The sequence below is a fragment of the Heptranchias perlo genome, chromosome 7 (genome assembly GCF_035084215.1).
Source record: "Heptranchias perlo isolate sHepPer1 chromosome 7, sHepPer1.hap1, whole genome shotgun sequence".
Lineage (NCBI taxonomy): Eukaryota > Metazoa > Chordata > Chondrichthyes > Hexanchiformes > Hexanchidae > Heptranchias > Heptranchias perlo.
Window position 1 is genome coordinate 91,019,217 of NC_090331.1, and position 13,817 is coordinate 91,033,033.

General features: G+C 47.4%; 1 protein-coding gene across 1 annotated transcript in view; it reads left to right on the forward strand.

The window, feature by feature from the left end:
- Positions 1-9,916, forward strand: part of LOC137323405 (melanoregulin-like) — a 78,482-nt gene extending 68,566 nt beyond the window's left edge. The window contains exons 3-5 of the mRNA XM_067986884.1: positions 459-549; positions 3,196-3,356; positions 9,613-9,916. Of these exons, the coding sequence (XP_067842985.1) occupies positions 459-549; positions 3,196-3,356; positions 9,613-9,690 (330 nt within the window). The 3' untranslated portion in view covers positions 9,691-9,916. The remainder of the gene's footprint in view (positions 1-458; positions 550-3,195; positions 3,357-9,612) is intronic.
- Positions 9,917-13,817: the final 3,901 nt, after the last annotated feature.

The window sequence follows — 13,817 nt, forward strand, 5'->3', positions numbered from 1 at the left end:
TACAGGAGGTGGCAGGTCAGAATAGGTGAAGGTAGACGTGAAAATTGGAGGAGGAAAGGAGCAGGCCTGGGCGTTGAGTGGGGATAAGATGGGACTGTGCTGGCCTGCATGGTTAAACGTGCTGCTCTGACGTGATTTCCCGGTGGGTGTGGCCCTGCTCCTGGAGTGCATGTTCATCAAATTTACCTGTTACTGTCTAGGCTCACTATTAAGATGGACCATTGGGTGAGGTAACCAAGGTCAACCAATGGTCCTACCAAGAGTCAGTATCTTAAGGAAAGGAAGGGAGAAAACTTCAAGTAAGAATTTCAATACCAAAACCAGCCTTCCATCTTTAACAAGGACGAGGAGTCGACAGGCCATCTCTCCATACTGTCTAATTGGAGGCCAGTTCTCTCACTGGACCATTGGACTTACGACCAAGTCAGTGGTAACAATTCCCTCTGTCTTTCATATAGGAATGGCAGAAGCTTAACTACGACATACACACTTTACGGCAGACTCGAAGGCAACTGAGAAACCGCTGGAAACGGATCTTAGAAGAATTAGGTAAGGCCTGTGGCCCCCTCTGAGTGTAAGTCTCTTGTAGTCAGGTTATTCTACGAGCCGTTGCTGGAGCTACGTTAACCTCGTACCGTGCCTCACTCCCGCTGTGGTCCCATTGAAGTGAACACGGCCCACCCCAGGGCTGCCTCTCGGCCCTTCCTCTGTTAAGATGGTTCTTCTTGCCTCTTCTCTGCAGTTTGCACTTTGCCTTCCGTCCCTCCCCTCTCCTCCTCTCCTGATTCTTGCTAGAGTTCTGTTCCGCAGCCGCCACAAACCATCCCCCTGGACCTCGCCTGAGTCCGAGTGGCTACCCATCGTGTGGGAGCCTGGACAGTGAGTGTTGGTGGGCTAATCAACCATGGGGGGCCATCACAGCCCACCCAAATCTTATTATCATCTTCATGTGTGGGGGGGGGAGGTGTCACTGGATAACTATCCAGAGCATGAGCCTAGAGGGGCAAATAAAGTCAGTAGTAGCACTGATACTTCAGAACAGATGGAAAATCGAAGCTGGGGCCTCCCGGCCTGTACGGCACTTCATCCAAAATTACATCCGGTTGGCGTACGAGGTTAGAGCGAGCAAGTCTGATGTTCAGCATCTGGATTGGGGCCTGCTGTGATGTCCCCCCCGCCCCCCCCCCCCCCCGCCCCATCAATCAGCGGCCCATCAACACTCACCATCGAGGCTCCAAAATGTAGGGTGGTCATTCAGACTAATGCGAGGGTGAGAGGAGGGGGAGGGTGAGAGGAGGGGGAGGGTGAGAGGAGGGGGAGGGTGAGAGGAGGGGGAGGGTGAGAGGAGGGGGAGGGTGAGAGGAGGGGGAGGGTGAGAGGAGGGGGAGGGTGAGAGGAGGGGGAGGGTGAGAAGAGGGGGAGGGTGAGAAGAGGGGGAGGGTGAGAAGAGGGGGAGGGTGAGACGAGGGGGAGGGTGAGAAGAGAGGAGGGGACTGCTGAGGCCTCTGCTGGTCAGCTACATTCATATCACTGCACATGGTATCCAGAACAAAATGGCCATTCTGGAGGCGAGTAAGGTCGCCAGCCGCCATTTTACTTTACCTTTGGCGACCCCGGGGGTGGGAAACAAAAGCACCCAATGGAGTGGAGTACCCCGTTCCTGTACAGCCCCTCATCGGTATTGCAGCACTGCCTTCTGTATTCAGGCCTGTCCCCAGAGGTAGCGCGGTGAACGCAATTAAGCTACAAAACTGGTCCGTGTGCTAACAGCAGAATCTTTGGCGTTAAACCACAACTTAATTTAGGAGTGATACAGAGAGCAGTGAGCCCTGGTGGTACCAGCAGTCTTGGGTTCCATTCCTGGTATCCTTTGGAGATGCACGATTGTCACATAAGTGGTGGGGGGCTGAGGGGAGCAGGAGGTTGCAGCCGGTGTGAGCAGCTCGAACCTCACTGTCACAAGGATCGTCTTCAGATGGTCCTGGCTGCTGCCAATAAAAACAAGGATCAGTACTACCTCAGAGAATTTGTCAGCGCAGAAGGTGGCCATTCGGCCCATTTCCCCTGTGCCCCCTCTCTGAAACAGCTATCCACATATTCCCATTCCCCTGCACTCTCCCCGTCAACCTTTAAAAGTTTTCTTTACAAAAATATCTCTCCACGTCCCTTCTAAATGCTATTACGGAATCCCCTCCCCCCAACCTTGTTTCTGGTGGGGAATTCCAAGTCCAAACAACCCTCTGAGTAAAAAGAAGGAAATTCCCTCTAATCTCTCCCTTCATTCTTTGGGTGATGACCTTAAATGGATGCACTGTGGTTACCGACTCACACACCCGTGGACATAGGCTTTCCCCATTTACCTCACCAAACCCCTCATAATTTTGAACATTTGTGTCACATCTCCTGTCGACCTCTGTTCTAGCCTCATATTGCCATTGGGTGATGCCGAGCTCATTCATTCGCTATCCCCAAAATATTCTTAAATAGGAAATTGTGGTGGTCTTACATTGGTTAGCCGTGTTTTGGAATTCCATGCTGATGGAACGTGGGTCTTTATCTCAAGTAGGCAGGAATAGAAAGGACAGGAAGTTGTGTTACAGATGTATAAAGCTCTGGTTAGACCCCATCTGGAGTACTGCGTTGAGTTCTGGGCACCGCACCTCAGGAAGGATATATTAGCCTTGGAGGGCGTGAGGCGCAGATTCACCAGAATGATACCGGGGCTAAAAGGGTTAAATTATGAGGACAGGTTGCATCGACTAGGCTTGTATTCCCTTGAATATAGAAGATTAAGCGGTGATCTAATTGAAGTGTTTAAGGCAATTAAAGGATTTTGAAAGGGTAGATAGAGAGAAACTATTTCCTCTGGTGGGGGAGTCCAGAACAAGGGGGCATAACCTTAAAATTAGAGCTAGGCCGTTCAGGGGTGATGTCAGAAAGCATTTCTTCACACAAAGGGGAGTGGAAATCTGGAACACTCTCCCCAAAAAAGTTGTTGAGGCTGGGGGTCAATTGAAAATTTCAAAACTGAGATTGATAGATATTTGTTAGGTAAGGGTATTAAGGGATATGGAACCAAGGCAGGTAAATGGGGTTAAGATACAGATCAGCCATGATCTCATTGAATGATGGAACAGGCTCGAGGGGCTGAATGGCCTCCTAAATTTCCTATGTTTGAGTCAATTGTTTTTTCAGGTTTTCAGAATGAAGCCAGTACTTTGCTGTCTGTAACCAAATCGAGTACAATCCACTCTCAGAACCTATACGCAGCCCAAGAGATGTTACAGAGACTAACAAAAGAGACCAGCATCTTCCTGAATGAAAGTCAAGCACCAGAGAGATATCTCTTTGTGTTGGTAAGTGTCCTTTTAAAAAGAAACTTGTTAGAAAAAGGGAAGTGTTGAGCCGCTGTGACTGATCTATATTTGGAAACGGCATTTGCTGAAGGGGAAATGAATGATTGATTTGGAGATCATTGCATTGAGCATTCCTGACGATGATTCAGACACAGAGGATCATGAGTAATGTTTCTTGCTGGAAAAGAGTTGACCGGTTAAGAGTTAACTATCTACAGGATGCACTGCAGCAACTCGCCAAGGCTTCTTCGGCAGCACCTCCCAAACCCGTGACCTCTACCACCTAGAAGGACAAGGGCAGCAGGCACATGGGAACAACACCACCTGCACGTTCCCCTCCAGGTCACACCACATCCCGACTTGGAAATATATCGCCGTTCCTTCATCGTCGCTGGGTCTAAATCCTGGAACTCCCTTCCTAACAGCACTGTGGGAGAACCTTCACCACACGGACTGCAGCGGTTCAAGAAGGTGGCTCACCACCACCTTCTCAAGGGCAATTAGGGATGGGCAATAAATGCCACCAATGCCCAAATCCCAAGAATAAAGTGAGTATTGATACCACTGTGTCAGCCAATGAGTTGGAGGCGGGGCAGGACTTACGACGGGACTTACAGCAAACAAAGTCTATTTTACAGCAAACAGAGACTATTTTACAACAATCTATTTACTCAACAAACTGAGTCTCTACAAACTGCAGCAAACAGAACTCCTGACTGAAACTACAGCAAAGACTCCCGATAAAAGTAGGATTATTTCTCCAGCAAAATGCAGTGAGTGGAGGATAGTTAAATAATATAAATTATGTGCATAAAATCAATCCCAGTCACTTACAGCATTGCGGACTCCTGGTGTGATTGACAGGGGAATTACCCAATCATCTCCAGTCTGGCAGGGAATAATAAGGATTAATTAAGGAAAGATGTGGAGATGCCAGTGATGGACTGGGGTGGACAAATCTTACAACACCAGGTTATAGTCCAACAATTTTATTTTAAAATCACAAGCTTTCGGAGATTATCCCCTTCGTCAGGTGAGTGAATGAATGTTAATTAAGGAAAGCCAGCCCGGATCTGTTAAAGGCAAATCGTGTTTAACTTAATTGAGTTTTTTGATGAGGTAACAGATGGTTGATGAGAGCAATGCAGTTGATGTTGTGTATATGGACTTTCAAAAGGCGTTTGATAAAGTATCACATAATAGGCTTGTCAGCAAAATTGAACATAAGAACATAAGAACAAAAGAAATAGGAGCAGCAGTAGGCCAATCGGCCCCTCGAGCCTGCTCCGCCATTTAATAAGATCACGGCTGATCTGATCCTAACCTCAAATCTAAATTCATGTCCAATTTCCTGCCCGCTCCCCGTAACCCCTAATTCCCTTTACTTCGAGGAAACTGTCTATTTCTGTTTTAAATTTATTCAATGATGTAGCTTCCACAGCTTCCTGGGGCAGCAAATTCCACAGACCTACCACCCTCTGAGTGAAGAAGTTTCTCCTCATCTCAGTTTTGAAAGAGCAGCCCCTTATTCTAAGATTATGCCCCCTCGTTCTAGTTTCACCCATCCTTGGGAACATCCTTACCGCATCCACCCGATCAAGCCCCTTCACAATCTTATATGTTTCAATAAGATCGCCTCTCATTCTTCTGAACTCCAATGATTAGAGTCCCAATCTACTCAACCTCTCCTCATATGTCCGCCCCCTCATCCCCGGAATTAACCGAGTGAACCTTCTTTGTACTGCCTCGAGAGCAAGTATGTCTTTTCTTAAGTATGGACACCAAAACTGTATGCAGTATTCCAGGTGCAGTCTCACCAATACCTTATATAACTGCAGCAATACCTCCCTGTTTTTATATTCTATCCCCCTAGCAATAAAAGCCAACATTCCGTTGGCCTTCTTGATCACCTGCTGCACCTGCATACTAACTTTTTGATCTTCTTGCACTAGGACCCCCAGATCCCTTTGTACTGCAGTACTTTCCAGTCTCTTGCCATCAAGATAATAACTTGCTCTCTGATTTTCCCTGCCAAAGTGCATAACCTCACATTTTCCAATATTGTATTGCATCTGCCAAATCTCCGCCCACTCACCCAGCCTGTCTATATCCCCTTGTAGGTTTTTTATGTCCTCCTCACTCTCTACTTTCCCTCCCATCTTTGTATCATCTGCAAACTTTGATATGTTACACTCGGTCCCCTCCTCCAAATCGTTAATATAGATTGTAAAGAGTTGGGGACCCAGCACCGACCCCTGCGGAACACCACTGGCTACTGGTTGCCAGTCCGAGAATGAACCATTTATCCCAACTCTCTGCTTCCTGTTAGATAACCAATCCTCCACCCATGCCAGAATATTACCCCCAATCCAGTGATTCTTTATCTTGAGCAATAATCTTTTATGTGGCACCTTGTCGAATGCCTTCTGGAAGTCTAAATACACTACGTCCACTGGTTCCCCTTTATCCACCCTGTACGTTATGTCCTCAAAGAACTCAAGCAAATTTGTCAGACATGACTTCCCCTTCGTAAAGCCATGCTGACTTTGTCCTATTAAATTATGTTTCTCCAAATGTTCCGCTACTGTCTCCTTAATAATAGACTCCAAAATTTTACCCACCACAGATATTAGGCTAACTGGTCTATAATTTCCAGCTTTCTGCCTACTACCCTTTTTAAATAAGGGTGTTACATTAGCAGTTTTCCAATCTGCCGGGACCTTTGCTGAGTCCAGAGAATTTTGGAAAATTATTACCAAAGCATCCACAATCCCAACTGCCACTTCCCTCAAGACCCTAGGATATAAGCCATCAGGTCCAGGGGATTTATCCGCCTTGAGTCCCATTAATTTACTGAGTACCAATTCCTTAGTGATTTTAATTGTATTTAGCTCCTCCCCCCCTAGAGCCCCCCGTTTGTCCAGTGTTGGGATATTCTTAGTGTCCTCTACCGTAAAGACTGAAACAAAATATTTGTTCAGCATTTTTGCCATCTCCATGTTTCCCACCATTAATTTCCCGGTCTCATCCTCTAAGGCACCTACATTTGCCTTAGCCACCCTTTTTCTTTTTATATAACTGTAGAAACTCTTGCTATCTGTTTTTATATTTTTTGCTAATTTATTTTCATAATCTATCTTCCCTTTCTTAATCAATCCTTTAGTTACTTTTTGCTGTCTTTTGAAGATTTCCCAATCTTCTATCCTCCCACTAAGTTTGGCTACCTTATATGTCCTTGTTTTTAGTCGGATACTATCCTTAATTTCTTTACTTAGCCACGGATGGCTGTCATTTCTTTTACACCCTTTTTTCCTCAGTGGAATATATATTTTTTGAATGTTGTAAAATAACTCCTTAAATGAACACCACTGTTCATGTACCGTCTTACCCTTTAATCTATTTTCCCAGTCCACTTTAATCAATTCCGCTCTCATACCATCATAGTCTCCTTTATTCAAGCTCAGTACGCTTGTTTGAAAACCAACCTTCTCGCCCTCTAATTGGATATGGAATGTAACCATGTTATGGTCACTCATTCCAAGGGGATCCTTAACTAGGACATTATTAATTAATCCTGGCTCATTACACAGGACCAGGTCCAAGGTTGCTTGCCCCCTTGTAGGATCAGTTACATACTGCTCAAGAAATCCATCCCTAATACACTCAATAAACTCTTCCTCAAGGCTGCCCTGCCCAATTTGATTTGTCCAGTTAATATGATAGTTAAAATCCCCCATGATTATAGCTGTTCCCTTATTACATGCCCCGACTATTTCCTGATTAATACTTCTTCCAGCAGAGTTGCAACTATTAGGAGGCCTATATACTACGCCCACTAGTGTTTTTTACCCCTTATTATTCCTTATCTCTATCCAAACTGTTTCATTATCCTGATCCTTTGTCCCAATATCATTTCTCTGTATTACAGTGATTCCTTCCTTTATTAACATAGCCACCCCACCTCCCCTTCCTTCCTGCCTGTCCTTCCTGATTGTTAAATACCCTGGCATATTTAATTCCCAGTCGTTGTCACCCTGCAGCCATGTTTCTGTAATGGCCACAAGATCATACCCATACGTAGTTATTTGTGCCGTTAACTTGTCCATTTTGTTACGAATGCTACGTGCATTCAGATAAAGAACTTTCAAATATGTTTTGTGACACTTAGTTCCTGCTTTTTCCTTTTTTAACACTTTACCTTTTACTCCATACCTTCTGTCCCTTCCTGACACGCTTTCCTCTGTCTCCCTGCTCAGGTTCCCAACCCCCTGCCACAGCTTTGATGCTGGGTTAATCGCCTTACGCCTTCTAGTTTTTATTTTATCCGTCGTGCCTAAAGTCCACTTTCTTTCCGCTGCTCTACGCTTGAAGCCCATGGAATAAAGGGGGCAGTGGTAGCATGGATACAAAATTGGCTAAGTGACAGGAAACAGAGCGTAGTGGTGAACGGTTGTTTTTCCGACTGGAGGGAGGTGTTCCCAAGGGGTCAGTGCTGGGACCACTGCTTTTTTGATATCTTTTAATGACTTGGATTTGAGTGTACAGAGCACAATTTCAAAATTTGCAGGTGACACAAAACTTGGAAGTGTAGTGAACAGTGAGGATGATAGTGATAGACTTCAAGAGGATTTAGACAGGCTGGTGGAATGGACGGACACATGGCAGATGAAATTTAACGCAGAGAAGTGTGAAGTGATACATTTTGGCAGGAAGAATGAGGAGAAGCAATATAAACTAAATGGTACAATTCTAAAGGGGGTGCAGGAACAGAGAGACCTGGGGGTTTATGTGCACAAATCTTTGAAGGTGGCAGGACAGGTTGAGAAAGCGGTTAGAAACATAGAAAAATTTATGGCACAGAAGGAGGCCATTCAGCCCATCGTGTCTGTGCCGGTCGGAAAAGAGCTCGCAGCCTAATCCCACCTTCCAGCACTTGGTCCGTAGCCTTGTGGGTTATGGCACTTTAAGTGCATATCCCAGTAATCGTTGGGCCTTGTAACAGTTTAAAAAAGCATACGGGATCCTGGGCTTTATAAACAGAGGCATAGAGTACTGTTTCCCCTGGCTGGAGAGTCTAGAACTCGGGGTCATAATCTCAGGATAAGGGGTCGGCCATTTAGGACTGAGATGAGGAGGAATTTCTTCACTCAGAAGGTTGTGAATCTTTGGAATTCTCTACCCCAGAGGGCTGTGGGTGTTCATTCGTTGAGTATATTCAAGGCTGAGATCGATAGATTTTTGGACACTAAGGGAATCAAGGGATATGGGGATCGGGCGGGAAAGTGTTGAGGTTGAAGATCAGCCATGGCCTACTCCTGCTCCTATTTCTTACGTTCTTAAAGATTTTATAGGTTGTTGAGTCTCTGAATTGGAGCTTATAGTAAATGGTAACACAGCGTGCTGAGATTAACATTAATCTTGTGGCCTCCAGAAGAAAATCGGGGAGATGAACCCCGATAGCCCTCTGAACGCCCATCGTGCCCGCTAGATGCCATTTCCGAGACGAACCTATAAACAGGCAAACAGCCGCCCACCTGTTTCGGGCGGGAGGCTGATTAGATATGCCAACTATGCCAGTTTTAGGACCCCGATGGCAATTTTGAAGCACAAACAATTTTGACTATGGTGTTAGCCACGGCTCAGAGGGTAGCACCCTCGCCTCTGAGTCAGAAGGTCGTGGGTTTAAGTCCCACTCCAGAGACCTAAACACAAAATCTAGGCTGGCACTTCAGTGCAGTGCTGGGGGAGCACTGCACTGTCGGAGGTGCCGTCTTTCAGATGAGACGCTAAAACGAGGCTCGGTCTGCCCCCACAGGTGGATGTAAAAGATCCCATGGCACTATTTTGAAGAAAAACAGGGGACTTCGATATATTTCATATATCATCATCTCATTGTTGTTTGTGGGATCTTCCTGTGTGCAAATAGGCTGCCACATTTCCTACATTACAACGGTGACTACAGTTCAAAAGTACTTCATTGGCTGTAAAATGCTTTGGGAAGTCCTGAGGCTATGAAAGGCGCTATATAAAGGCACGTCTTTCTTTCTTTATTGATGTATGTAGCGTTTGCATTTAGGAATTATGATATTTTTATAAATGCTGGTTCTTTCTTTCTTCGGTTAGGCCTCAAGCCCAGCCACTCGGCAAGGCTGACACCATGTCCAGGTGTACTGTTGTACTGCGAATACGATGTATGTCAACTTGTTGTAACCCAATGACAATTGCAACTTAAAAACAAGTGCGTTGCTATTCACAGGACCTGCTTATCACTCTCGATGCTGCCGAGGATTTCTTTGTGAAGGCTAGCCAGAGGTATCCCAAGGACGATGAATAGACTCCCCTGCAGGAATGCCGGAAGCTCGTACATGAAGCACTGCGCAACTGTCCAACTTTCTGAAAGTGTGACCGAGGGACGCAGAGTCTCCGTCTCGTAACGCAGCCCACCGTGATCCCACAGGGCCAAGAACTCAACGTTGGCTTCAAAAAACGTCTGCTGCTCAAAGGTTGCTTTTGAACTGGTGAACCGTTCCCACATTAAAGGATCTGGGCACTGGCCCTGCTCAAGGCTTTTGCCTCAATCTTTGAGCGCTTGTCTCTCTCTCTCTCCTTCAGGGTCACTCTCAATCTGGTTCCCGATGCTGCCACCTCCCTTCTCGCCGAATCGCAGGCCTGGAGATTCTGGTGGGAGGTGAGGGCAGATGTTGGGCGGACTTGCCCCTGCCCTTGGGCTCGAACCCGCCCACATTCCGCAGGCCGGGAGTGAGTCTTCTGCTGATCTCGCCCACCCCTCCCCCTCTCCCACTTATGTCAAGGCACTGATTTGGAGGATGGAGAGGGGGGGGTTTGGTTGGGGGGGATTTCGAGGGGTTTCCAGGATATCCTGGGGATTCCACCCAGTCTGGCACCAATAGGAGCAGTGGGACCTATGCCAACTAAGAGCTCCCTTCCTGTACTGGGCCTTAGGTGTCAGTCTGTGGCTCAGTGGGTAGCGCTCCGGCCTCTGAGTCAGAACGTTGTCGGTTCAAGTCCCACTCCAGAGACTTAAGCACAAAATCTAGGCCGACACTCCAGTGTAGTATTGAGGGAGTGTCAGAGGTGCCGTCTTTCGGAAGAGGCGTTAAACAGAGGCCCTGTCTGCCCTCTCAAGTGGATATAAAAGATCCCATGATACTATTTGAAGAAGAGCAGGGGAGTTCTCCCCGGTGTCCTGGCCAATATTTATCCCTCAACCAATATCACTGGAACAGATTATCTGGTCATTATTTCATTGCTGTGGGACCTTGCTGTGCACAAATTGGCTGCTGTGTTTTCTACATTGCAACAATGACTGCACTTCATTGGCTGTAAAGGGCTTTGAGATGTCCTGAGGTTGTGAAAGGCGCTATATAAATGCGAGTCTGTCTTCTTCACATTTTACACGTAAACTTCACAAGATGCATTGGAGAAGTATTTTATTTCAACGTGCAATAACTGAACGTGGCCACAGGGTGGCTGTAGATGACTGTTCCACTGATTATTGCAGCACAGCACTACAACAACAACATGCGTTGTGTTTCTAGAATCATAGAATGGTCACGGCACAGAAGGAGGCCATTTGGGCGCTTCACAGGGGCCTAATCAGACAAAAATTGACACAGAGGCAAAGAAAGAGACATCAGGACAGGTGACCAAAAGCTTGGTCAAAGAGGTAGGTTTTAAGGAGTGTCTCAAAGGAGGAGAGAGAGAGGTAGAGAGACGGAGAGGTTGAGGGAGGGAATTCCAGAGCTTAGGGCCGAGGCAGCTGAAGGCACGGCCGCCAATGGTGGGGCGATGAAAATCGGGGATGCGCAAGAGGAAGGAATAGAGGAGCGCAGAGATCGTGGCGTTTTATAGAGCTGGAGGAGGTTACAGAGATAGGGAGGGGCGAGGCCATGGAGGGATTTGAAAACAAGGATGAGAATTTTAAAATCGAGGTGTTGCCAGACCGGGAGCCAATGTAGGTCAGCGAGCTCAGGGGTGATGGGTGAACAGAAACCTGATTGGAGAGATTGAAATATGGAGTCACAAGAGATTGAAGCATTCAAGAACTTTGGAGAAGAAGGGGAGGGAGGTTGGAGATAGGATGGTAGTTAGTGAGGTCGGAGGGATCGAGGGTGGGTTTTTGAGTGGGGGTTGATGATGGGATGGTAGTTAGTGAGGTCGGAGGGATTGAGGGTGGGTTTTTGAGTAGGGGGTGATGATGGGTTGGTGGTTAGTGAGGTCGGAGGGATCGAGGGGGGGTTTTTGAGTAGGGGGTGATGATGGGACGGTAGTTAGTGAGGTCGGAGGGATCGAGGGTGGGTTTTTGAGTAGGGGGTGATGATGGGACGGTAGTTAGTGAGGTCGGAGGGATCGAGGGGGGGTTTTTGAGTGGGGGGTGATGATTGGACGGTAGTTAGTGAGGTCGGAGGGATCGAGGGGGGGTTTTTGAGTAGGGGGTGATGATGGGACGGTAGTTAGTGAGGTCGGAGGGATCGAGGGTGGGTTTTTGAGTGGGGGGTGATGATTGGACGGTAGTTAGTGAGGTCGGAGGGATCGAGGGGGGGTTTTTGAGTAGGGGGTGATGATGGGACGGTAGTTAGTGAGGTCGGAGGGATCGAGGGTGGGTTTTTGAGTGGGGGGTGATGATGGGACGGTAGTTAGTGAGGTCGGAGGGATCGAGGATGGGTTTTTGAGTGGGGGATGATGATTGGACGGTAGTTAGTGAGGTCGGAGGGATCGAGGGGGGGTTTTTGAGTAGGGGGTGATGATGGGACGGTAGTTAGTGAGGTCGGAGGGATTGAGGATGGGTTTTTGAGTGGGGGGTGATGATGCCTAATTTGAAAGGGAGGTAGATAGTGCAAGAGGAAACTATTCACAATTAGCCTCCTATGTAATGAATGTAACACAGGTCAATATGGGGATAGGGCAGGGGAGTGGGACTAGCTGGATTGCTCTTGCATAGAGCAGCACGGACTCAATGGGCCGAATGGCCTCCTTCCATGCTGTAACCTTTCTATGATTCTATGTAACCAAAGAGGCAAAAATGGAATTCAAAGAAAGAACTTGCATTGATATCACACCGTTCACAGCCTCAAGACATCCCAAAGTGATTTACAGACAATGAACTCACTGTTCTCTGGAAATGCAGCACCCAATTTGCACACAGCAAGCTCCCACAAACAGCAATGTGATAATGACCAGATCATCTGTTTTTTAAATATTGGCTGGGGGATAAATATTGGCCAGCACACCGGGGAGAACTCCCCTGCTCTTCAAAATAGTGTCATGGGATCTTTTACATCCACCTGAGAGGGCAGACATGGCCTTGGTTTAATGTTTCATCCAAAAGACGGCACCTCTGACAGTACAGCACTCCCTCAGTGCTGTACTGGGAGTTTCAGCCGAGACTTTTTGCTCAGAGTCTATGGAGTGGGGCTTGGACCCACAACCTTTTGACTCTGAGGCGAGAGGTGCTGCCCACTGAGCCGAAGAGCAAACCTACACTGCGTTCACACCACTGGTCTCCCCCTGACCCGATGGCAACATGCGTTGCCCATGACCAGACTGGGCGTGGCAAGTCTGCCGCCGCGCACGCGCAACGTGATTGAGTCATGCCGGCGTGACACGTAAACCCTCTCGTGCAATAAATCGAGTGACCTCTTGAGGTCGCCGCATCAGGTGGTGCGCGCTTGATGACATCAGCGGATGTGTTTCCCGAATTCTTTCTATTGTAGACTAAATTTACCGATCCCGAGCGAGCTGCCAATATGGCGGGGGGGGGGAAGTGGTGGGCAGTGCAAGGAAGGGCAGGTCGGAGATAGGGCTGCAACTGTAGCGAGAGTGTTCACGCCCAGTATACCACTGTACGAAAGAACAATTGACCACATCCCTGGTGTAAGTAACTAATGTTAAAACCACCAAAAAAAAACAGATTAGCTGGATGTTCATCTCACTGCTGTTCAAGCAGGATCCATTGGGACATTGGGACAGGGGTTGGTCGGGTGGGGGTGGGGTGGACATGGGGTGGGGGCGAGTGTCGACCGGCAGCTGCTCGTGGTTTGAATGTGGAGCCAGGTGGAGCATTCCTGCACATCCCGGCTCGACCTTCAGGTAGGTATTTTGAACAAACTTTTTGGTGGTGGTCTGCAACAGTCCCTTTAAGGACCGCTGGTCAGGCCACATATAAACCAGACGCCAACTGCATTCAGGGCAACCCAATTTTGCTCAGAGGGCCTCAAACAGGCGTTAGGTCCCCTCATGTACTTATCTCGCTTCCCCTTAAATGCATCTATGTTATTTACCTCAACTACTCCACGTGGTAACAAGTTCCACATTTTTACCATTCTTTGGGTAAAGAAGTTTCTCCTGAATTCCCGATTGGATTTATTAGTGAATATCTTATATTTATGTCCCCTAGTTCTGGTCTCCCCCACAAGTGGAAACATCTTCTCCATATCTACC